Source organism: Oncorhynchus mykiss, chromosome 2 (assembly GCF_013265735.2).
Source record: "Oncorhynchus mykiss isolate Arlee chromosome 2, USDA_OmykA_1.1, whole genome shotgun sequence".
Taxonomy (NCBI): Eukaryota; Metazoa; Chordata; class Actinopteri; order Salmoniformes; family Salmonidae; genus Oncorhynchus; species Oncorhynchus mykiss.
In genome coordinates, this window is record NC_048566.1 from 50,982,360 (window position 1) to 51,008,807 (window position 26,448).

At 41.7% G+C, this 26,448-nt stretch overlaps 1 protein-coding gene and 1 long non-coding RNA gene across 5 annotated transcripts; one reads left to right on the forward strand and one right to left on the reverse strand.

Moving 5' to 3' along the window:
- The first annotated feature begins 598 nt into the window (after positions 1-598).
- Positions 599-26,193, forward strand: sat2b (spermidine/spermine N1-acetyltransferase family member 2b). 4 transcript variants are annotated; one of them, XM_021564562.2, is made up of 6 exons: positions 599-803; positions 4,509-4,560; positions 4,650-4,733; positions 25,039-25,140; positions 25,389-25,498; positions 25,633-26,193. In XM_021564562.2, exons 1-6 carry the CDS (start codon positions 741-743, stop codon positions 25,810-25,812), a joined length of 591 nt encoding a protein of 196 aa, XP_021420237.1. In that variant the 5' UTR covers positions 599-740; the 3' UTR covers positions 25,813-26,193. The 4 variants fall into 4 exon arrangements, with proteins under 4 accessions (XP_021420237.1, XP_036806108.1, XP_036806112.1 ...); XM_021564569.2 differs by having other exon boundaries at positions 600-803; positions 25,389-25,429; XM_036950213.1 differs by lacking the exon at positions 25,039-25,140.
- LOC110491226 lies at positions 1,773-2,626 on the reverse strand. Its single transcript, XR_002468785.2, has 2 exons — positions 2,469-2,626; positions 1,773-2,137 (listed from the first exon to the last, which is right to left on the reverse strand). It is a non-coding gene; the product is annotated as an uncharacterized LOC110491226 (long non-coding RNA).
- Positions 26,194-26,448: the final 255 nt, after the last annotated feature.

The window sequence follows — 26,448 nt, forward strand, 5'->3', positions numbered from 1 at the left end:
ATACTGGCCAACTGGTTAAGTATATATATGTATATATTTTAATAAATCAATATTTTTATGGTATGATTCTTGTTTATTTACTGGTGCTATTGTTCAACGATTCAATTTTGAAATGATGGTTTAAGAAAAGTCTTACTGTATTTTTGTTGTATTGCACAAACAAATTGCACTGTACGGGAAAAACGATTCCATTGGCCACAATGCGAATCACTGTATATGGAATACATATAAGCTTATAGAGCAAAAATTATTCTATGTGCTGCAGTAAAAGTTCTCTAGGGAGTACTCAGTAGGGTCTGTAGAATGTGTATATGGTGTCATTTCATGGGGCTCTGAATAATACAGTGTGTTGCTGAACTTTTACTGTTGTCAAACAGCTTAAAATGGGGTGCCTGGACACTATACGGTACAAATATAGCACTGTACAGGAAAAACGATTCTTTATGCCGATGTTTCATTCTTAATGTTTTATTGTATCAGAATACAAAACGTTATGAATCATTGTTAGTGTTTAAACAATTATTTTTCATAAATCGTTAATAAATACAGGCTATTGACGTTTTATACTATTACGTGGAGGACTTTTATTTATTTTTTTATCTGAAATTCCGTGAACCGGAAGTCGCTGACGAAACAGTGACGACATCTTTCCATTGATTTGTACAAGTCGATACCAGTCGAATCGTTGCTTTAGTTTGTTTATACCGTAGCCAACCTCCGTTAAAATACAGGTTTAAAAAATGCATTTTAAAGTCCGCGCTGCAGCAAAAGAGGATTGTAAGGACATATCTAGAATGATTATGGTGAGTTTGCTAAACAACATCGCTACAACGTTGGACACTCGACTTGTCACATGTTGCAAAGTGATTTTGCTTCAACGTTGGTCACTCAACCTGTCACATGTTGTATGCACAGTGATTTTGCAGCACTCACTGCTTTATTACATTGTAGCAATCGCAAGCCAAATAGCCTATCATTCATAATAGCTGCATTTACATTGCAGTATAATTGCCTGTGTCCAAGTTTTGTTAGGCTACTACAGTTTGCTGAGTGCAGTCATTTTGCAGTTCAAGTGCAAATTTATTTTTACATTCTGCAAGTTATGTAAGGATGGAAGTAGAATGCTGGTTAGAAACCTGGGGGTGCATTGTTTGATTAAAGGTTTGTTACGTTGCGTAACGGCTTGTCCTGTGTAATCATTCGTCCAAAACGTTTTGCAATGGAAACCGTTAACTCCAAACGGAAAACGTTTGGAGTTCTTTTTACTCTGCTGCTACTCACTGTTTGTTATCTATGCATAGTCACTTTACCCCTACCTACATGTACAAATGCCTCGACTAGCCTGTACCCCCGCAGATTGACTCGGTATATAGCTTCCAGGTAATCGAATGGCTACCTGTCCTATTTGCATTGTGCCCCCCCCCCCCCTGCATTTTTTAGACATGAATTTTGCATTGGAGGCATACATGTCTACTGTATAGCCTTACATATAGTGTGCACCAATAAAATGGGGTATCAGCCTACTCAGTGACACCCAAAGATTACAACTCTGTAGATTTTACAATAAAATGAGCGTCATAGCTCTTATTGCAGCTTTTTGAATGTGGCAAGTGAGGACCCATAAAGGTAATTTTGAGGGTTCATGAAAAGTTTTCACCACCCTTCCCCATTGTTAAACATATTTTCACATGACTCTTCTTGTAGGGTGAACATTTTTTTGCACCCCCTCATTGAATTAACTCAAAAATAATGATTACGACCACAAACGACAATAACTGTAGAGACCCTTTATTTATACAAGTGAATATCGACTATCACTTCAGCATGCTTTTGTGGCACAGTCGATGCCACGCAGGGCTACAGGCCAGAAGGTTGAGAGTTCGCTGACCACCACAGACAAGACGCTGCCTGCCTGTTTTATTACACTACAATCAGAGCCAGCTGCAGAGAGCAAGGGGGCACCTGGACGGTACATTGGCTGTTGGTGAGAAGGGCCTGGGGGTTGGGAAATGGGCCGGAGAGGTGATGAACCAGGCCAGGGAGATGATAACTCAAGGGCCGATGAACCATCTGTAGATTGGCCCTCAGGGCTCTGCTCCATCTCTGGACTGTCCAAAACACCATCCCCTTCCAACACCTACAAGCAGATGGTGAAAACATTAGAATACAATTACAAGCAATCTTAAATCATCTCCATGGGCTCCTTTGACTTAAAATACTTAATCAAAATAACTGATTTCATAAACATCTCAATCTAATTAACACATGGTTATTTGTAGTGGCCTTTCAAGTGTCTGTTTTCAGATGTTTTAACTAGCTCTGCTAATCATTATGACAATACAGGGATTTAATATTTCCCTCTCACAATTTCTCCCATCCAGAAAAGAGCTGATTTGACATGTTCTAACTAGGTCTGCTAAACCGTAATATGTAATGATACCGAAAAATACTTCAGTTGAAAAACTCACTCAATACTTCCCCTCAGTCTTCGCAAGGAATGATACGTTGAGTTTCAATTTCCAGGTAGAATAAAACGGCGTTGAACAACGAAGCATATTATAAGGAGCCACTCGTTTTGTGACGAAAAAGGAAATTGCAACACTGCACTACACTCCGTCGACTTTGGACAAACACACTGCTATGGCCCAATAGTCATTGCATAGGCTATAAACCTAAATGTAGGCCTACAAAGTCTTACATTGGGGAAGGGCACGATTATTTGAAAAGACGTTAGTATTTAATTACTTAGGAGAGTATATCATTTTTAGAAAAATATATGGGCCTATTTTAAGAGGCTCCATGTGAAGTGGGGTTTTTCTAATCAATGCAAAATGGAATTAAAATGATGGAATTAGGTTGGCTAAATGAGAAGGAGTAGGCTACATGATCATACCTAATACTAATACTTACCTGAATACTGACCTGAGATCTAGACCGCCTTGTGCCCGGTGTGTTGATGCTCAGGAGGAGACCTGTGCGTAATCCTCTCTGCCATCTCCTGCAGGACAATGGAAACACCAACAACAACCACTCACATTCCAAGTATTCTGAAAAGCAAATTTCCACCCACTTTCTAGTTGTTATAAAGTTACTAAACCCGTCCCCCAACCCAAATCTTTACCCTAAACCGGGTCTGTAATCTATTCCCAACTCTACCCCCTGAACCTTTACCCTAAACCGGGTCTGTAATCTATTCCCAACTCTACCCCCTGATCCTTTACCCTAAACCGGGTCTGTAATCTATTCCCAACTCTACCCCCTAAACCTTTACCCTAAACCGGGTCTGTAATCTATTCCCAACTCTACCCCCTGAACCTTTACCCTAAGCCAGGTTTGTTTTCTCTACTCAACCCCTTCCTAAATTATATATTTTAATTTTTCTTCTTTGCATTATATTATCCAATAAAGTTTGTTTGAATTCAAACCGAGTCGCAGAAAACCAAAGGAGAACTCCAACACCCCTCCCCTTGTCCCTTGTCAAACCTCACCTCACCCTATTGCTGGTGACCAGCATGCTGCTACACTGGTGCTGGTCACCAGCAAAATAAAAACATGAAGGCGGTGCTAACTACAACTAAGCATTTAGCCCACTAAGCTACCACTAACCTGCTGAGCTGTACAGACCCCACGGTCCGGCTTTAAGTAGCACACGTATAACCCAGCTAACGGAACATCTCGCCCATAGCTATGGTTACTGCTTTCCCTGTACTGGATGAACTAAACCAAGCACTCGAATTTGAACGCTTCGTGCTGCTTATTCCCTCCAAGGTGGAAGAAAGAAAAGGGGTGATTCCAACGCCAGAATAGCCCAATAAATATGTTAACAATATGTTCACCTGACTGGATGAGTTTAAGGAGTTTCAGGAGTTTTATGGCTTGGGGGTAGAAGCTGTTTTGAAGCCTCTTGGATTTGGTGCTCCGGTACCTTTTGCCGTGCGGTACCAGAGAGTCTATGACTAGGGTGGCTGGAGACATTTTTTAGGGCCTTCCTCTGACACCGACTAGTATAGATGTCCTGGATGGCAGGAAGCTTATATGTTTACTAATGTCATAACAATATGACCACCCTATCTTAAGATATTGGACAGAAAGTGTTGAATTTAAGATTCCAGACAGGTAATTTGGTGCCTCATCGGAAGCGATTATCATTGACCTTTTCCGATGACTTGAAAATAAGATCTCAACCATAGTAAGTCCTATCTGATGAAATATAGTGTGTTTCTGAGAAGTTATTCTATATCATGGAATACACCAGAACCAAAGTTCTATTTTGACCTCCATCACCCTACTTACATGGGAAGTGAAGTGGTCCGCTATTGGCCGTTGCTCTTGTCAGTCTATGAAAGACATTGTGTCATTGGATGTTCCTGAGACTCTGCCCCTACGGGGAGTTACCCCATAGTGAGACACCATCATAGAACCATGGTTACTTTAAGTAACCTTAAGTTTCTTCATGCAGGCCTACTGTCTTTTTATATTTCCACCCCCCACATGTCTGTTTCCCTTAGGAGTTGGCTGTGTATGAGAACATGCCAGACCAGGTGAAGACTTCTCATGAAGGTTATTTTACAACTTTTGCCAGTAATTTAAAGTTATTTCTTTAAACTTGAACCTGAACTTAACCTGTCTCTGTTTCTCTGGCACCCCAGACTTGGAGCGTGATGGGTTCTCTCCAAACCCCTTCTATGAATGCCTGATCGCTGAAGTGCCAGATGAACACAAGACCAAAGATGGTAAAAAATCTGCATTTCAATGCAGCTTAATGCCTGTACATGTGAAAATGTATTGTGCTTGTATGGAAGCTCATGTTCATATCAAATTTGATCAGATTGCAGTGCCTAATCATTAGTATTCATCCCCCTTGGATTTCTTAACATTTTTATTACAAAGTGGGATTACAATTGATTTAATTGTCATTGATCTACACCAAATACTCTTTCAAATATTATTTTTTTCTCGACTGAGGGACCTTACAGATAATTGTGTTTGTGGAAAGAAATGGGCTAGTCATTCAACAATCATGTTGCACACAGTGAGTTCATACAAATGATGTCATTTGCTAAGCAATTGTTTACTCCTGAACTGTTAATACTTTGTGCACCCTCCCCTGGTGAGGATAATGGCACTGAGCCTTTTTCTGTAATGTTTTATAAGATGGGAGAACACATTGAGAGGGATGTTAGTCCATTCCTCCATACAGAATCAGTCCATATCCATGGAATCCTTCGATCTGCACCCATTCAAACCACAGGTTTTTCAATTGGATTCAAGTATGGAGACTGAGATGGCCATTGCAAAATGTTGATTTTTATGTGTGTTTGAGGTCATTGTCTTGCTGGAAGATCCACTTGCGGCCATGTTTCAGTCTCCGGGCAGAGGCAATCAGGTTTGTGGCTAAAATGACTTGGTAGTTGGTAGAGTTCATGATGCTGTTGAACATAAAGTCCCCAGGACCAGTGGAAGCAAAACAGCCCATCATCATATTTTACAGTATGGTATTATTTTCTGTGCATGCATCATTCTTTCAAAACCAAACCCAGCACTGGTCTGCATGGCCAAATAGCTCTATTTTCATCTCATCTGCCCATAGCACCCAATTCCAATCCAAGTGCCAATGCCATTTAGCAAACTGCAGCCGTTTACATTTTCTGGTTGCTCTCAAGAAAGGCTTTTTTATGTCAACCTTTCTAAGTAGCCTATTATCATGGATGTGGTGTCTAATTGTAGATTTGTAGACCCCAAGATGCAACCAAGTTCTGAAATTCTCCAACTGTGGCCTTTGGACTTTTCTTTGCCTCCTGAAGCATCTTCCTCACTGTGCGTGGGGACAAGATAACCTGCCCGGTAGAGGATCCAAGTGTAAACGTCTTAAATGTTGCCCTAATGATGGTAAGATCTATATGTGTTTTTTTTCAGTAGTTTTCTTTTGTACCCATTGCCTGATTTTATGAAAGTCAGCAACCATTTGTTTCTTTCCCCATGGTGATGATGACAGGGATTGTACAATCTAATTTTATATGAAAAAATGCTATAGTATACTTTGGTTTAAATACTGTAGTATTACTATATTTATATACTATAGTATTCACTAGTGTTTTTGGACGTGACTGTAGTGAAATATAGTATTCACTTGTGTTTTTGTGGACTTAACTGTAGTATATTATAGTAACGCCTGCCGATTAGAGTTAGCAAAAATTGCATAACTACCAGACTAAGCCGGTTACTGTTTAATGAGGGGAACACCTCAACCAGAACATAAGACACACAGGTTCGTGACAGGCCACCTATTGAGTTGGGTCAACCGTTCTGAGCAATGCAACGGACCAGACAACACCTTAGCAAAAATATAAACAATGTGTTACAATTGTAACATCTAAACGTTAGACAGGTTCTAGGCCAAATAAAGGGAAACCGTATAGAGGCAGATATGAAGAACAAGCAGCGTTTAAAGCTTAGAGGATTAGGTTTGCTTGTTTGACACGCATAACACATTAACAAGAGGACACCAAAATGACTTATTTTATCTTTTACTTCCACTGAATATACAACAGTGGTTTCAGAGATTCAAGTTCACAAGATGCCCAAAAACAGAGAGAAACAATACTGTACTTCTGATGGTAGAAAATAACAGTTTTCTCAAAATAACTAAACACACGGCCATTAATGTCTAAACCGCTGGCAACAAAAGTGAGTACACAAGTGAAAATGTCCAAATTGGGCCCAAAGTGTCAATATTTTGTGTGGCCACCATCATTTTCCAGAACTGCCTTAACCCTCTTGGGCATGGAGTTCACCAGAGCTTCACAGGTTGCCACTGGAGTCCACTTCCACTCCTCCATGACGACATCAAGGAGCTGGTGGATGTTAGAGACCTTGAGGATGCCCCACAGATGCTCAATAGGGTTTAGGTCTGGAGACATGCTTGGCCAGTCCATCACCTTTACCCTCAGCTTCTTTAGCAAGGCAGTGGTCGTCTTGGAGGTGTGTTTGGGGTCGTTATCATGTTAGAATACTGCCCTGCGGCCCAGTCTCCGAAGGGAGGGGATCATGCTCTGCTTCAGTATGTCACAGTACATGTTGGCATTCATGGTTCCCTCAATGAACTGTAGCTCCCCAGTGCCGGCAGCACTCATGCAGCCCCAGAACATGACACTCCCACCACCATGCTTTACTGTAGGCAAGACACATTTGTCTTTGTACTCCTCACCTGGTTGCCGCCACACACGCTTGACACCATCTGAACCAAATAGTTTATCTTGGTCTCATCAGAACACAGACGTGGTTCCAGTAATCCATGTCCTTAGTCTGCTTGTCTTCAGCAAACTGTTTGCGGGCTTTCTTGTGCATCATCTTTAGAAGAGGCTTCCTTCTGGGACGACAGCCATGTAGACCAATTTGATGCAGTGTACGGCGTATGGTCTGAGCACTGACAGGCTGACCCCCCCACCCCTCAACATCTGCAGCAATGCTGGCAGCACTCATACGTCTATTTCCCAAAGACAACCTCTGGATATGACGCTGAGCACGTGCACTCAACTTCTTTTGTCGACCATGGCGAGGCCTGTTCTGAGTGGAACCTGTCCAGTTAAACAGCTGAATGGTCTTGGCCACCGTGCTGCAGCTCAGTTTCAGGGTCTTGGCAATCTTCTTATAGCCCAAGCCATCTTTATGTAGAGCAACAATTTTTTTTTTCAGATCCTCAGAGAGTTCTTTGCCATGAGGTTCCATGTTGAACTTCTAGTTACCAGTCAGTATGAGGGAGTGTGAGAGCGATGACACCAATTTTAACACACCTGCTCCCCATTCACAACTGAGACCTTGTAACACTAATGAGTCACATGACACCGGGGAGGGAAAATGGCTAGAGTTATTTTGAGGGGACAGCAAATTTACACTGTTATACAAGCTGTACACTCACTACTTTACATTGTCAATAAATCAACAATTATAAATATGCTAGATATTTGAAATGCTCCTCTTTGAGAATATGATATGTGACTTCAAGTCTTAAATATTTATGATTGAGGAGAGCAGGCCACTATCTGGGTATTTATACTGAACAAAAATATAAACATGTAACAACTTGTAAGATTTTACTGAGTGTAAGTTCATATGAGGAAATCAGTCAATTTAAATAAATAAGTTAGGCCCTAGTCTATGGATTTCACATGTCTGGGAATACAGATATGCATCTGTTGGTCACAGATGCCTCACAATGGGCCTCAGGATCTCGTCATGGTATTTCTGTGCATTCAAATTGCCAATAATAAAATGCAATTGTGTTTGTTGTCCGTAGCTTTTGCCTGCCCATACCATAACCCCACCGCCACCATGGGGCACTCTGTTCACAACGTTGATATCAGCAAACCCACACAACACCATACACGTGGTCTGCGGTTGTGAGGCCAGTTCGATGTACTGCCAAATTATGTAAAATGATGTTGGAGGTAGCTTATGGTAGAGAAATTAATATTTAATACTCTGACAACAGCTCTGGTGGACATTCCTGCAGTCAAGCATGCCAATTCCACGCTCCCTCAACTTGAGACATCTGTTGCATTGTTTTGCACATTTTTGAGTGGCCTTTTACTGTCCCCAGCACCTGTGTAATGATCATGCTGTTTAATCAGCATCTTGATATGCCACACCTGTCAGGTGGATGGATTATCTTGGCAAAGGAGAAATGCTCACTAACTGGGATGTAAACAAATTTGTGCACAACATTTGAGAGAAATAAGCGTATGAAACATTTCTGGGGTCTTTTATTTCAGCTCATGAAACATGGGACCAACACTTTACATGTTGTGTTTAGATTTCTGTTCAGTGTATTGTTCATTGTCAGGTAATTGTTGATAATTTCTGGACACGTTAATAATTGCTGCCAGTTGTTTATTAATCTTTGTACAGGATTCCCTGCTCTGTGACTTGGATGCAGGGGAGGGCATTTGTGGCAGGTATGCTCTCTATATAACTCTATGGTAAGGTATTTATATAGGATGGTTCGAGGGCGTCTCCTTTCGAAGGCAAGCAATGTGTACCGGTGGCGACGGGAGTAGAACAGAGTTGAGTGTGAAGGTTGTTTTTCTGTGTGGCGACTGCTCATGCTCTCAGAATGTTGACACCCGGAGAAGACACATTTCCGAGTTGAGCAGGACTATTATGAGATGGGGTTACATTGAGCAAAGTCGGGAGAAGAGGAATATTCGGACAGGGCCTATTGAGAATTTTCCAGAACATGTGTGGTAATTATACATTTCAGGATAGTCAGCAAGATGAGTGCACTCTATATGTGGGTCTGGGTCATCAGACACCATTAGACATGCACCTGTCTGGGGAGTGGACATGACTGGTTATTTCTGTGACAGTGTTGTGGCCTAATATATACTGTTGCTATGGTTACACCTCTTGGGTCTTTTCCATAACATGGGTGTTCCTTTCAGAGGAGTTAGCAGGATGACATGTCTGATTATTTTTGTAAAGTGCTATGGACTGTTGCTATGGACTGTAGCTATGGTCCTACATCCATGCACCTGTCTTAGTAGAGAACAAGTCTGTATTTTTGAACTATTGTTGTGACTTTACAGTTTCCATGCCCTAGTATGAAACCAAACTAAACTTAGTGCAAGGCAATACGATAACTGTGGCTAAATGCCAGAGGGGAGGAGTTACTATGTGTGACGTCAGGAGGAAAAATGTATAAGAAGTCTGTGCCAAGACTGGAAAGGGAGTTGTTTTCATGAACCAACTCAGCTTTTATTATGTCGTAATAAAAGTCTGTTTGAACTCACAGGCTCCGTTATTTGAGAAATATGATTGGTTGAATGTTTCCACGCTAGGACCCCGAAAGGTGGATTTCAGATGTATTTCAAGGCCTACCTTCAAACTCTTTTTTGCTTGACATCATGGGAAAATCAAAAGAAATCAACCAAGACCTCAGATTTATTTTTTTTTTGACCTCAACAAGTCTGGTTCATCCTTGGGAGCAATTTCCAAATGCCTGAAGGTACCATGTTCATCTGTACAAACAATAGTATGCAAGTATAAACACCATGGGATCACGCAGCCGTCATACCGCTCAGGAAGGAGACGCAGTCTGTCTCCTAGAGATGAACATACTTTGGTGCGAAAAGTGCAAATCAATCCCAGAACAACAGCAAAAAAAACTTGTGAAGATGCTGGAGGTAACAGGTACAAAAGCATCTATATCCACAGTAAAATGGGTCCTATATCGACATAACCTGAAAGGCCGCTCAGCAAGGAAGAAGCCACTGCTTCAAAACCGCCATAAAAAAGCCAGACCACGGTTTACAACTGCATATGGGGACAAAGATTGTACTTTTTTGGAGAAATGTCCTCTGATCTGATGAAACAAAAATGGAACTGTTTGGCCATAATGACCATCATTATGTTTGGAGGAAAAAGGGGGAGGCTTGCAAGCCGAAGAACACCATCCCAACCGTGAAGCACGGGGGTGGCAGCGTCATGTTTTGGGGGTGCTTTGCTGCAGGACAGACTGGTGCACTTCACAAAATGCATGGCATCAGAGGAAGGAAAATTATGTGGATATTTTGAAGCAATATCTCAAGACATCAGTCAGTTAAAGCTTGGTCACAAATGGGTCTTCCAAATGGACAATGACGCCAAACAAAATGGCTTAAGGACAACAAAGTCAAGGTATTGGAGTGGCCATCACAAAGCCCTGACCTCAATCCTATAGAAAATTTGTGGGCAGAACTGAAAAAGCGTGTGCGAGCAAGGAGGCCTACAAACCTGACTCAGTTACACCAGCTCTGTCAGGAGGAATGGGCCAAAATTCACCCAACTTATAGTGGAAGGCTACCCAAAACTTTTGACCTAAGTTAAACAATTTAAAGGCAATGCTACCAAATACTAATTGAGCGTATGTAAACGTCTGACCCACTGGGAATGTGACGAAATAAATAAAAGCTGAAATAAATCATTCTCTCTACTATTATTCTGACATTTCACACAAGCCTAACATTACCATGCGCAGTGCCAAGTGTCGGCTGGAGTGGTGTGAAGCTTGCCGCCATCGGACTCTGGAGCTTTGGAAACACATTCTCTGGACTGATGAATCATGCTTCTCCATCTGACAGTCCGACAAACAAAGCTGGGTTTGGCGGATGTCAGGAGAACTCTATCTGCTCGAATACATAGTGCCACCTGTAAAATTTGGTGGAGGAAAACTAATGGTCTGGGGCTGTTTTTCATGTTTCGGGCTAGGCCTCTTAGTTTCAGTGATGGGAAATCTTAATGCTACAGCATACAATTACATTCTAGACAATTCTGTGCTTACAACTTTGTGGCAACAGTTTGTTGAAGGCCCTTTCCTGTTTCAGCATGACAATGCCTCTGTGCACAAAGTGAGGTCCATACAGAAATGGTTTGTCGAGATCGGTGTGGAAGACCTTGACTGGCCTGCAGAGCCCTGACCTCAAACCCATTGAACACCTTTGGGATGATTTGGAACGCCGACTGCAAGCCAGGCCTAATAGCCCAACATCAGTGCCCTATCTCACTAAAGCTCTTGTGGCTGAATGGAATCAAGTCCCGGCAGCAATGTTCCAACATCTAGTGGAAAACCTTCCCAGAAGAGTGGAGGCTGTTAGAGCAGCAAAGGGGGGAACAACTCCATATTAATGCCCATGATTTTGGAATGAGATGTTCGACGAGCAGGTGTCCAGATACATTTGGTTATGTAGTGTTTAAACTTTAGTAAGATTGGCTTCTTAGTGTTCTTAGCAATGTTTATCAACTGTACCGCAGAAATGAAACATAAATCACAGAAAACATATGTTGTGGTGCCAGCTGCAGATAATTATTTGGGTAAATGAGATTTGACTTCAGAGGAGTTATAGGGTGTGTTGAGTGGGGGTGTCCTGTCCTCCCAGGTCGTGGCATGGTGCAGGAACAGATATGATCAAAGTAGTGGAATGGGGTAGGGTTAGTTGGAAGGGTGCATTTTATTTTATACAAAAACTATAATAATGAGTTTAGTTTTTCCTTTTCCCATTTTGCATCGCCAAGTATAATGGATTTATTTTCCAGTTGGGGGCAGTAATGGAACATATTGATGCCAACCTCCGTTTAAACCCCAAAGAAGAAGATTGCGTCTCCTTTCAATCTGGGTTCTTCACCCAGACAGAGCTGAGTAGCTGAACTTGACAACCAATAACCAGTATGAGTCATTACAATTTTAGTACAAGCCTTTTATCTTCTAGAATACGATTGTTTGTTTTGTAAAGTTGATATTGGACACAAAATGCTAACGGCTCAGTCAAACAGCCATTTTAAGTCTTTATCTCTTCTCGTTGATACTTGTAGTGTTAATGGTACATGTTAATAATTGTTACACTTTTTGTGCATTGCCTTTGTTATGCTAATTAGGCCTGCTTTATGGCAACGCTTGCTACTTTTGTTAGCTTGTTTGCTTACCATGCTATGCTATGCTATCATTGATAAATTAGCCTGCTATTGCTTCGGTCTACCATGCCGCATGCTATTGCACCCTCTTTCTGACCATTCTTTGTTAACTGCTGCTATATTAATGCATAACTTTACCCATTTTATATAGTTAATGCATTTGCATATAGTCATTGATTATTGCCATTAACAGAAAATTAATTATGTGTGTTCATTGCTGTTATTGAACATTTGTTATTTGCACCTTTCAGTCTCCTTTTAGACGAAGCATACTGGTATGAGGAAAATATAAGCTATGGACAACAAACAATCTTGTAGCAGAAAAATATTGACAGTGACAAGCAAGGATTCAAAGTTTTAGTCAGTATAAATGTATAAAAGCTCCCCTTGGTCATGTTCAGGGAAGAGCATTATACCTGGAAGGTTCTTTGTACATATAGGCTGTACAATTGTAATACATTGTTTATATTTTTGCTAAGGTGTTGTCTGGTCCGTTGCATTGCTCAGAACTGTTGACCCAACTCAATAGGTGGCCTGTCACAAACCTGTGTGTCTTGTGTTTTGGTTGAGGAGTTCCCCTCATTAAACAGTAACTGGCATAGTCTGGTACTTATTCTAGTTTAGGTAACATTAGTCACTAGGTGTCTCTACAATATACCACAGTCATGTACGTGAAAACACCAGAGTAATTACTACAGTATGCTACAGTCATATCAGCCAAAACACAACAGTAAATACTGCAGTTTACCACAGTCATGTCTGCAAAAACTCTACTGTAAATACTATAGTATACTCAGGGCCGGCACTGAACTTTCTGCCGCCCTAGGCGATACAAACACTCTACTGTAAATACTATATATAGTATGTTCAGGGCCGGCACTGGACGTTCTGCCGCCCTAGGCGATGCAAACACTCTACTGTAAATACTATAGTATACTCAGGGCCGGCACTGAACGTTCTGCCGCCCTAGGCGATACCAACACTCTACTGTAAATACTATAGTATATTCAGGGCGCACTGGACGTTCTGCCGCCCTAGGCGATACAAACACTACTGTAAATACTATAGTATACTTAGGGTGCACTGGACTTTCTGCCGCCCTAGGTGATACAAACACTACTGTGAATACTATAGTATACTCAGGGCGCACTGGACGTTCTGACGCCCTAGGCGATACAAACACTACTGTAAATACTATAGTATACTCAGGGCGCACTGGACGTTCTGCCGCCCTAGGCGATACAAAAACTGCCACCTCTCCTCCGAAGAAACACGAACAATGGACATTAGACCGATGGAAATCTGTCCAAATTTGAGATTTTGGTTCCAACCACGCAGATTAGGTGAACGGATGATCTCTGCATGTATGGTTCCCACCGTGAAGCATGGATGTGTGATGGTGTGGGGGTGCTTTGCTGGTGACAATGTCTGATTTTATTTAGATTTCTAGGCACACTTAACCAGCATGGCTAACACAGCATTCTGAAGCGATATGCCTCCCAATCTGGTTTGCGCTTAGTGGGACCATCATTTGTTTTTCAACAGGACAATGACCCAACACACCTTCAGGCTGTGTAAGGACTAATTTACCAAGGAGAGTGATTGAGTGCTGCATCAGATGACCTGCCCTCCACAATCATCCGACCTCAACCCAATTGAGATGGTTTGGGATGAGTTGGACCGCAAAGTGAAGGAAAAGCAGTCAACGTGCTCATCGAATGTGGGAACTTCTTCAAGACTGTTGGAAAAGCATTCCTCATGAAGCTGGTTGAGAGAATGCCAAGAGTGTGCAAAGCTGTCATCAAGGCAAAGGGTGGCTACTTTGAAGAATCTAAAATGTATTTAGATTTGTTTAACACTTTTCTGGTTACTACATGATTCCATATGTGTTATTTCATAGTTTTGATATCTTCGCTATTATTCGAGAAAATAGTTTTTTAAAATTAGTAGGTGTATCCAAACTTTTGACTGGTACTGTACAGTTGAAGTCAGAAGTTTACATACACCTTAGCCAAATACATTTAAACTCAGTTTTTCACAATTCCTGACATTTAATCCTAGTAACAATTCCCTGTTTTAGGTCAGTTTAGGATCACCACTTTATTTTAAGAATGTGAAATGTCAGAATAATAGTATTTTTGCTAAATAGGTGGGGCTCACCTGCCCTGAATGACTGGTACCACAGCGGCCTCCATGCTTGGTGTCAGTGGCCATCGACAACAGGGTATCATAAATCTCCCGAGTTGGTAATGCACAGGTGTCACAGCCTCCACCCGGCTCTCCCAGCTCTTGATGCCTGGTGGTTTCACTGTTAGTCCATCTTTTACATACTTTTTCGGCAAGTCCCAGCGGTGTGTAGATCCGGGATAAAAAAATCTCTTGGATGGTGTTAAAAATACAACAAAAATGTTTGCCCTGTTGTCATGTCCTTGTTGTCATGTTTCTGTAGTTTTTAAATGAGCAACTCGGTCATACCCGCCTGTTGCGTCAAGCAGTTCACTAAACTCCAGAAAGTGCTCTCGTGCGCACTGACCCATCATCCTCGGTTGAAACAAAATGCACCACCATGGCCATCTGCTCTATTTTGCTCTTGTCTGGTGTGCTGTCCAAAATTATAGAAAAATATGTAGATGGATCTCTTGTGCCAGCATATCAATGATTTAATTCTGAATTATTTTAGAGGTGTTTCTTTGGAATGCACTCTCCTTATATGCTCCTTCGTGATTCCATCAAAGATACCCAGCATTTCCACAAACTTCCGAAAGGCTCGTTCAGCCTGTCAGTGGTCCCACGTAGCGCAATGTTCTGGGTGACCATTACGCGTATCAGGGCTATGAGTCAATGCAGCACCTACTGCCAGTGGAGAGTCTCTGTCAATAGCCCGCTGGGCTTGGGCATCAATAGTTTGCTTGGACACCAGCCTTATCTCATGCTCCTTCCACCTCTGGAAACTATGTAGGTGGTCATGCAACTTGTCATGCGAGCTGGGGAGGTGTCACAGATTCTTCCAGTCCCTGGTTCCATCCCTGACCAGCGCAGATTTGCAATCGTGTGAAAAAAAAAGTTTGCAGCAAAAACAGAAGGCTGGATCATTTTGCTTAGAATAGACAAGCCATGGTCTCTCCACTCTCTCCCCGTTCGCCATCCTCCTATTGTAGTGGCCCCTCATCTCTTGGGAAATTCCCCGCCCCTTTCCCTAATGTAGCCCAGCCTGCTCTAACATATCCTGTAAAGATCCATTCCTATATTTTGACCACTCATCGGCATCTTTTATGTTTTTAGTCGGGGAGTCGGATTTAGCAGCAGCAGCACCACCACTGTCATCGGGGACGGGGAGCGAGGAGTCCAGGTCCAAGATAGTAGGGTCTCCACCAGCATTGTTTGGAGGTGTGGCTATGCCTGGTGCTACCACCTGTTCTTGTCCACGCAGAGAGCTGTCGTCTCCACATAGGCTGATGGACAATGCTGCAAGTTCATACATTTAGGCAGAGAATTTATTTGGTTTAGAGATTGTGCCTCTTTTCTCATTCATTTAAAAAAAAAATTGCTTCCTGATTGTTTTTGTCTCTTAGACATGGTAGCAAATCTTGTTTGAAATCTCTATAGCTTACTTTTAGCTGAATTTATATCCACTAGTAGTAGCTAGCTAACGTTAACAGCTTAATCGGCCGATTTTTTAAAAAAATATAAAAAAATAATAATTAAAAAATACATATATTTACATATATATTACACTTATTTTAACTTAATATAATACATCAAAATCAATTTGGCCTCAAATAAATAATGAAACATGTTCAATTTGGTTTAAATAATGCAAAAACAGTGTTGGAGAAGAAAGTAAAAGTGCAATATGTGCCATGTAAGAAAGCTATTTTTTAAGTTCCTTGCTCAGAACATGAGAACATATGAAAGCTGGTGGTTCCTTTTAACATGAGTATTCAACATTCCCAGGTAAGAAGTTTTAGGTTGTAGTTATTATAGGACTATTTCTCTCTATACCATTTGTATTTCATTAACCTTTGACTATTGGATGTTCTTATAGGCACTTTAGTATTGCCCGTGTAACAGTATAGCTTCCATCCCTCTCCTCGCTCCTACCTGGCTCGAACCAGGAACACATCGACAGCAGCCACCCTCTAAGCAGCGTTACCCATTCAGAGCAAGGGGAACAACCACTCCAAGTCTCAGAGCGAGTGATGTTTGAAACGCTATTAGCGTGCACCCCGCTAACTAGCTAGCCATTTCACATCGGTTACACCAGCCTAATCTCGGGAGTTGATAGGCTTGAAGTCATAAACAGCGCAATGCTTGACACACAGCGAAGAGCTGCTGGCAAAACGTACGAAAGTGCTGTTTGAATTGAATGCTTACGAGCCTGCTGCTGCCTACCACGGCTCAGTCAGACTGCTCTATCAAACCATAGACTTAGTTATAACATAATAACACACAGAAATACGAGCCTTGGGTCATTAATATGGTCGAATCCGGAAACTATCATCTCGAAAACAAGACGTTTATTCTTTCAGTGAAATACGGAACCGTTCCGTATTTTATCTAAGGGGTGGCATCCATTAGTCTAAATATTCCTGTTACATTGCACAACCTTCAATGTCATAATTACGTAAAATTCTGGCAAATTAGGTGGCCCAATCTGTTGCATATTCACTGACTCTGCATGCAATGAACGCAAGAGAAGTGACACAATTTCACCTGGTTAATATTGCCTGCTAACCTGGATTTCTTTTAGCTAAATATGCAGGTTTAAAAATATATACTTCTGTGTATTGATTTTAAGAAAGGCATTGATGTTCATGGTTAGGTACACATTGGAGCAACGATACGCACCGCATCGATTATATGCAACGCAGGACACGCTAGATAAACTAGTAATATCATCAACCATGTGTAGTTAACTAGTGATTATGATTGATTGATTGATTGTTTTTTATAAGATAAGTTTAATGCTAGCTAGCAACTTACCTTGGCTTACTGCATTCGCGTAACAAGCAGTCTCCTCGTGGAGTGCAATGAGGGGCAGGTGGTTAGAGCGTTGGACTAGTTAACTGAAAGGTTGCAAGATTGAATCCCCTGAGCTGACAAGGTGAAAATCTGTCGTTCTGCCCCTGAACGAGGCAGTTAACCCACCATTCCTAGGCCGTCATTGAAAATAAGAATGTGTTCTTAACTGACTTGCCTAGTTAAATAAAGATTTAAATAAAGGTGTATAAAAAATATTTAAAAATCGGCCAAAAATACCGATTTCCGATTGTTATGAAAACTTGAAACCGACCCTAATTAATCGGTCGACCTCTACTATCTACTTTAAAGAACAAGTCATGATTTCATCAGACCGCTCTGAAGAATACTTAGGCAATCTAGCTAAATAGGGAGAATAACTGGTTGGCTGACTGCTACTGCCTGAGCAGAGATGAGAGGATAACTTTAAGGTAAAAAAAAATAATAAAGTCATCAAATAAAAACTAAGTAATATACACAACTTAAATATTTAATTATTTCATAGTATAGTACTTCCAATTGTTCTATTGAGGTCTATCCAATGTGGACCTGACAGAAACAATGCAATATATATTTTTTTCAATTTCCTTTAAAAAGCTCTAAAATCATTGTAATGTCAATATAAAAGTACCCAGGCAAGATGGCGCCGACAGACATGGCAGCTCTGCATCTAGCTCGTAAGCAACTTTGCAGTATTTAAAAATATATATTTTTTTTAATTGAATTTTTATTGAACCTTTATTTAATTATTCAAGTCATTTAAGAACAAATTCCTATTTACAATGACGTCCTACCCTGGCCAAACCCAGACGACGCTGGGTCAGTTGTGCTCTGCCCTATGGGACTCCCAATCACGGCCAGTTGTGATACAGCCTGGAATCGAACCAAGGCCTGTAGTGACGCCTCTAGCACTGCGATGCAGTGCCTTAGACCACTGCCTGTGTTATTTCTTACATTATTAGCCCAGAACAATTTTTGTGTTATTACATACAGCCGGAAATAACTTTTGGATATCAGAGCGGTGGTAACGCACAAGCATTACGACCAGGAATATAACTTTACCGAATTGGATCCTTTGTTCGTTCCCCCCAGGGCAATTGAACTTATCCCAGAGGCTTCTAGTCCGACTCAGGAGGCGTGCACACCATCCACTGCTTCCGAGTATATTCCGAGTATATTACTTACTTCAGTCTCTGGACAATAAAGTAGACGAGCACAGGGCGAGGATCTTCTTCCAGAGAGAGATCAGGGACTGTAACATACTCACGGAATCATGGCTCTCTCCGGATACACTGTCCCTGTTCAAACAGCCAGCTGGGTTCCCAGTACATTGCGCAGACAGAAATAAAGAATTCTCCGGGAATAAGAAAGGCGGTGGTGTATCTTTCATGATTAACTACTCATTGTGATAATGTACAGAAATACGTACAAGTCCTTTTTGTTCATCCGACCTAGAATCCCTCACAATCAACTGCCGACCGAGAGAATTATCTTCGGTTATAGTCACAGCTTTGTAAATTCCCCCTCAAGCCGATACCACAGATAGAACAATGAGACAGATATTTCACTGAGTGTATAAATAGGAAGCATCCACTTGGAGTTTCCACTCACGACCAAATATGGTAGTGAGAGGAAGCCCATTGGTGGGCAGTGGGAGAAGATGTAGCGAGAGGGATTTTGGCCAACATTATGCAAATGTTCTCATCAATGAAACATTTGCTCTCAATACAGTTATTTGTTCCCAAAACTATAGTCTGCAATGGACAGAGTGGACTAAGTTTTGTAGACATTAGCCTTTGCAAAAGTTTTAAATTGTGCTGTGTAGAAGGAGTGCAAAGGCGAATTGAGTTACTGCACACGCGCACTTCACAGAGTAGGCTTTCCCTAACGGAAATATGCAGACGCATGCTAGAATGTGCCCATAGGATCTCGCTAGTGCATGCCTGGCTCTGCCCATCTCCTTGCTTGTTCAGCCCACTATGACTCGTAATTCAAACAGCTCAGACACGAGACGTATGTGTTAAGATCTACAGACAATCACGGATTACAAAGGGAAAACCAGCCACATCACGGACACTGACGTCTTGCTCCCGGACAAGCAAAATACCTTAGTCACCCACTTTGTGGATAGCACAGTGCCACCAACGCGGCCCGCTCCCAAGAGTTGTTGGCTCTCGTTCTCCATGTCCGACGTGAGTAGGACATTTAAGCGTGTTAACCCTCGCAAGGTTATTGGCCTAGACGGCATCTCTAGCCACTTCCTCAAAGCATGTGCAGACCACCTGGCTGGAGTGTTTACAGATATATTTAATCTCTCCCTATCCCAGTCTGCTGTCCCCACTTGCTTCAAGATGCCACCATTGTTCCTGTACCCAAGAAAACAAAAGTAACTGAACTAAACAACTATTGCCCCATATCACTCACTTCTGTCTTTATGAAGTGCTTTGAGAGGCTAGTTAACTTCTCTAGGGTAGGGGGCAGCATTTGTAATTTTGGATGAAAAGCATGCCCAAATTAAACTGCCTTCTACTCAGGCCCAGAAGATAGGATATGCATATAATTAGTAGATTTGGATAGGAAACTAAAATAATGTCTGTGAGTATAACAGAACTGATTTGGCAGGTGAAAACCTGAGAAAAATCCATTCGGGAAGTAGGATTTTTTTTCTTTTCAATGCCATTACAGGATCCATTGACTTAGGACTCAAATTGCAGTTCTTATGCCTTCCACTAGATGGCAACAGTCTTTAGAAATGGTTTCAGGCATGTATTCTGAAAAATGAGGGAGTAAGAAAAGTCTGAATGAGTGGACCCTGCCGTGTCAGAGCTTTTTCATGCGCGCAACCGAGAGAGTGCATTTCTTGTTTACCTTTTGCATTGACGACGTTATTGTCCGGTTGAAATGTTATCGATTATTTAGGCTAAAAACAACCTGTAAATTTAATATAAACATCGTTTGACATGTTTCTATGAACTTTACGGATACAATTTAGATTTTTTTGTCTGCCTGTTGTGACTGCGTTTGAGCCTGTGGATTACTGAAGAAAACGTGCGAACAAACTAAGGTTTACAGATATAAAGAGAGACTTTATCGAACAAAGGGAATGTCTTCTGAGTGCATACATATGAAGATCATCAAAGGTAAGTGATTAATTTTATCTCTATTTCTGACTTGTGTAACTCTTCTACTTGGCTGGTTACTGTTTGTAATGATTTGTCTGCTGGGCTATGTTCTCAAATAATTGTAAGGTATGCTTTCGCCGTAAAGCATTTTTGAAATCTGACACCGTGGTTGGATTCACCAGAAGTTAATTTTTAAACCTATGTAAAATAGTTGCATATTTTCTGAATTTTTATGAGTATTTCTGTATTTGAATTTGGCGCTCTGCAGTCTCACTGGATGTTGGCCAGGTGAGGGACCACATACGATAGAGCGGTTAAGGATCATATCACCTCTACCTTACCTGACACATTGGACCCACTTTAATTTGCCTACCGCACCAAAAAACAGACGATGCAATCGCTATCACACTGCACACTGTCCTATCCTTATCTGGACAAGAAGGAATACCTATGTTAGAATGCTGTTCATTGACTATAGCTTAGCCTTCAACACCATAGTACCCTCAACTCATCATTAAGATTAGGGCCCTCGGTCTGTGCAACTGGGTCCTGGACTTCCAGACGGGCCTCTCCCAGGTGGTAAAGGTAGGAAACAACACCTCCACTTTGCTGATCCCCAACACTGGGGCCCCACAAGGGTGCGTGCTCAGCCCCCTCCTGTACTCCCTGTTCACCCATGACTGCGTGGCAACGCAGGCCTATAACTCAATCATCAAGATTGCAGACGACATCACAGTAGTAGGTCTGATTACCAACAATGACGAGACAGCCTACAGGGAGGAGGTGAGGGCCCTGGGGGAGTGCTGCCATGAAAATGACCTCAACCTCAATCTCAACAAAACATAACAAAGGAGCTAATTGTGGACTTCAGGAAACTGCAGAGGGAACACGCCCCTATCCACATCAATGGGACCACAGTGGCGAAGGTGAAAAGTTTAAAGTTCCTCGGCGTACACATCACTAACAATCTGAAATGGTCTAGCCACACAGACAGTGTGGTAAAGAAGATGCAATAGCACCTCTTCAACCTTAGGATGCTGAACAAATTTGGCTTGGCCCCTAAGAATCTCACACATTTTTACAGATTGACAGCATCCTGTCGCGCTGTATCTCCGCCTGGTACGGCAACTGCACCACCTGCAACCGCAGGGCTCTCTAGAGCGTGATGCGGTCTGCCCAATGCATTATCGGGGGAAAACTTCCTGCCCTCATTTTGACAGCTACCTTTTTGAGATTAAATTCTCTGAGAAATTGTATTAGTATAATATAATAGTATTTTTTGCTCATCTTTATCAAGGGTGTCAATAATTTGAGGTGACTGCATATAACTAAGACATTTTAGATATTTTGTTTTTATTTATTTGTAAACATTTATATTTATTTTCACTTTGACATTATGGAGTATTTTGTGTAGATCCGTGACAGCCATTTAATGTCCCATCTGAAAGGCGGCACCCTACACATAGCAATGTCCCCAATCGTGTCCTGGGGCATTGGGAAAACATTTTTAGGCCAGAGGAAGGGGTGCCTCTTACTGGCCCTTCAGCACCACTTCCTGCAGCATCTGGTCTCCCAAGTTCTAGAGTTTCATCAGAACGTTGCAACAACATTAAGGTGAAAACTTCATTACACATCATGTCTTTTAACTGTTGTCGAACCAATAAAGGCCCTGTTAGATGAACTACTGATCCATTCATAGCTGTTTGTCTGTTGGCAAGGTTAGAGATACTCACACACAGTGCTTTTTTCCCAAGAAAGTATTTATACACATATTCCACATTTTGTTGTGTTACAGCCTGAATTCAAAATGGATTCAATTGTGGTTGTTTTCACCCATCTACAGAAAATACCACAGGAATGTCGTCTAGGTAAGCAACTCCAGTTGATCTTGATAGGTGTAAGCAATAGGGTGAATGCACGTTGAAGTGAATCTCAGCTATGTTAAAAGTCAATAGAACACTTTTGATTATAGTGATTGAGGAGTATCTTAGAACAGGTTAATATGCCCCACCAACATTAGACAGCTATTCAGAATCAATGATGACCAACACAGACATGGTGGTGTAGTAGGAAGATCTGAATGCTGTGAGGTTGTGAGGTCAAATCTCAGCTGAGGACATGTTGAATAATAATTACTGTATAAATGAACATGCACAATGTCATCATGTACAGTGGGGCAAAAAAGTATTTAGTCAGCCACCTATTGTAAGTATTTGGTCAATAACAAAAGTTTATCTCAATACTTTGTTATATACCCTTTGTTGGCAATGACAGAGGTCAAACGTTTTCTGGAAGTCTTCACAAGGTTTTCACACACTGTTGCTGGTATTTTGGCCCATTCCTCCATGCAGATCTCCTCTAGAGCAGTGATGTTTTGGGGTTGTTGCTGGGCAACAGACTTTCAACTCCCTCCAAAGATTTTCTATGGGGTTGAGATCTGGAGACTGGCTAGGCCACTCCAGGACCTTGAAATGCTTCTTACGAAGCCACTCCTTCGTTGCCCGGGCGGTGTGTTTTGAATCATTGTCATGCTGAAAGACCCAGCCACGTTTAATCTTCAATGCCCTTGCTGATGGAAGGAGGTTTTCACTCAAAATCTCACGATACATGGCCCCATTCATTCTTTCCTTTACACGGATCAGTCGTCCTGGTCCCTTTGCAGAAAAACAGCCCCAAAGCATGATGTTTCCACCCCCATGCTTCACAGTAGGTATGGTGTTCTTTGGATGCAACTCAGCATTCTTTGTCCTCCAAACACGACGAGTTGAGTTTTTACCAAAAAGTTATATTTTGGTTTCATCTGACCATATGACATTCTCCTAATCTTCTTCTGGATCATCCAAATGCTCTCTAGCAAACTTCAGACGGCCTGGACATGTACTGGCTTAAGCAGGGGGACACGTCTGGCACTGCAGGATTTGAGTCCCTGGCGGCGTAGTGTGTTACTGATGGTAGGCTTTGTTACTTTGGTCCCAGCTCTCTGCAGGTCATTCACTAGGTCCCCCCGTGTGGTTCTGGGATTTTTGCTCACCGTTCTTGTGATCATTTTGACCCCACGGGGTGAGATCTTGCGTGGAGCCCCAGATTGAGGGAGATTATCAGTGGTCTTGTATGTCTTCCATTTCCTAATAATTGCTCCCACAGTTGATTTCTTCAAACCAAGCTGCTTACCTATTGCAGATTCAGTCTTCCCAGCCTGGTGCAGGTCTACAATTTTGTTTCTGTTGTCCTTTGACAGCTCTTTGGTCTTGGCCATAGTGGAGTTTGGAGTGTGACTGTTTGAGGTTGTGGACAGGTGTCTTTTATACTGATAACAAGTTCAAACAGGTGCCATTAATACAGGTAACGAGTGGAGGACAGAGGAGCCTCTTAAAGAAGTAGTTACAGGTCTGTGAGAGCCAGAAATCTTGCTTGTTTGTAGGTGACCAAATACTTATTTTCCACCATAATTTGCAAATAAATTCATAAAAAATGTGATTTATTTTTCTCATTTTGTCTGTCATAGTTGAAGTGTACCTATGATGAAAATTACAGGCCTCTCTCGTCTTCTTAAGTGGGAGAACTTGCACAATTGGTGGCTGACTAAAATACTTTTTTTGCCCCACTGTATGTAAAATACTGTGTATAAGTTTAGGCCTCCCGAGTGACGCACTACATCACAGTACTGAGGTGCCACTACAGCTATGACTAGGAGCCCCATAGGGTGGCACACAATTGACCGTCCGGGTTTGGCTGGGGGGCTTTGGCTCATTGTGCTCTAGCTTCTCTTTGTGGTGGGCCGGGCGACGCTGACTTGGGTTGTCAGTTGAACAGTGTTTCCTCTGACACGTTAGAGCGGGTGACTTCCAGGTTAAGCGAGCAGTGTGTCAAGCAGTGCGGCTTGGTGGGACATGTTTTGGCGATGAGACAAGGTCGTAACTACCAATTGGGTATCTCAAAATTGGGGAGAAAATTGTGTAAAGAAAATGTATACTGTACGTATGTTAAAAGCACTGTGTGTGAGTATCCCAAACCTTGCCAACAGACAAAAAGAGCTGTAAATGAATCAGTAGTTCACCAATCAAGGAATTTATGGACTTGGCAACAGTAACAAGGTGTGACGTGTCAGGTCCCAAACATTTGGGACCATCAGGTGACGTCCTGACAACTGATACACATTAATGTTCTTGCACTGTCCCATAAAACGTGTCTAGAACATGAATATTCTGGAAACATTGTAACCGTGCTCTAGATATGTTCTGCTTGACATTAAGGGAATGTTCTCCTAATTCTAACACCAAAACATTCTAAAACGGCTCTCAGAAGGTTTTTGCTAACATAGATAGAATGTTCTCCTAACTAACGGAAAACTGGACGCTCAAACATTAGGGGAACATTACGGGTAGCATTACAAAAACGTTCTCTCTTCATATAACTTTTAGTTGGGTATCAACTGCTTGTTTGTTGTTTGAAGGGTACACCGTTGTTGGGTACGCCCTTTACTTCTACACCTACAGCACATGGAAAGGGCGGTCAGTGTACATGGAGGACCTCTATGTAATGCCTGACTTCAGAGGTAAATATGCATGTACACTTATTAGCCTACTGTACAACTATACTACAGTATCTGTACAACAGTGTCTGTTAAGTTCATATTTGAATCAGCCAAATGTTCTACCAGATGTATAGAAATAAATGGACAATTGGAAAAAATAAATGCCACTTTGGGCTTTGCATTTGGTGTTTAAACACAGGAATGAGAAAGTACTGCTGTTAGGCTAGAAATGCTCCACCTCATGTCTGTTTCTATTTTTCTCCCTGTAGGAAAAGGCATCGGAACGGGACTGATGGCCAAAGTAGCTCAGGTCGGTTTCATGTTCCACTGTATGGCTGATCCCAACTGGAACTCCTCCATCTATCTACCATGTTCATTAGTATGTATGATTGACACATTAATGACATTGTGTGATGAGAAGGTTCATTTATTGCCATTGAACCACATCCTCTGAATAGACGTGATGCTGTGTTCTCTCTGTGATTGATTAGTTGTGTATGGTTGCTTCTCTAGGTAGGGGTGGAGAAGCAGTGTGTGCGGCTGCAGTTATCTGTCCTAGATTGGAACAAACCATCACTAGATTTCTACATTGCCAAAGGTGCCGAGGACCTGACTGCCAAAGAAGGTTGGCACTTCTTACGGTTTCATGGACAAACCCTGGACACATTAGCTAAGGAAGCACCTAAAGATTAGAGTATTTTATAGGCCTGGGTCTAGTTTGGTTCCGCCCATAATATCACACAGTGGGCAGGTTCATTTTGCGTTGGTGGGTGGGTAGGACTAATGGAAACTCTGCTCAGCCGGAGCCCTGGGCAATGCAAAACAAACTCTCCCAGTCATCCTTTATGTTTAATGTGCATTTAAATATAGTCAAACATTATTACATTTTTATATACACATACTGGATACACCTACTCATTCAAGCGGTCATCAAGGCAAACGGTGAATAATTAACATTTATTTTGATTTGTTTAACACTTTTGGTTACTACATAATGTGTTATTTCATAGTTTTGATGTCTTCACTATTATTCTGCAATGTAGAAAATAGTCAAAATAAAGAAAAATCCTGTAATGAGTGGTACTGTATGTGTATAAATATAATTTGTTTAGGTTGATGTGTCCTCAAGCTGTATTTAACCTACATCTATAAATCAGAAAATGTAAAATCATAACTTTGAGGTACAGCAGTAGTTTTGCTGGCTGTGCAGGAAGTGGTGATATAGCAGCAACATTGCACTAGCACATAAGCTGATTGGCTGATTTCTTTTGATTTCCCATGATGACAAGCAAAGAGGCACTGTTTGAAGTTAGGCCTTGAAATACATCC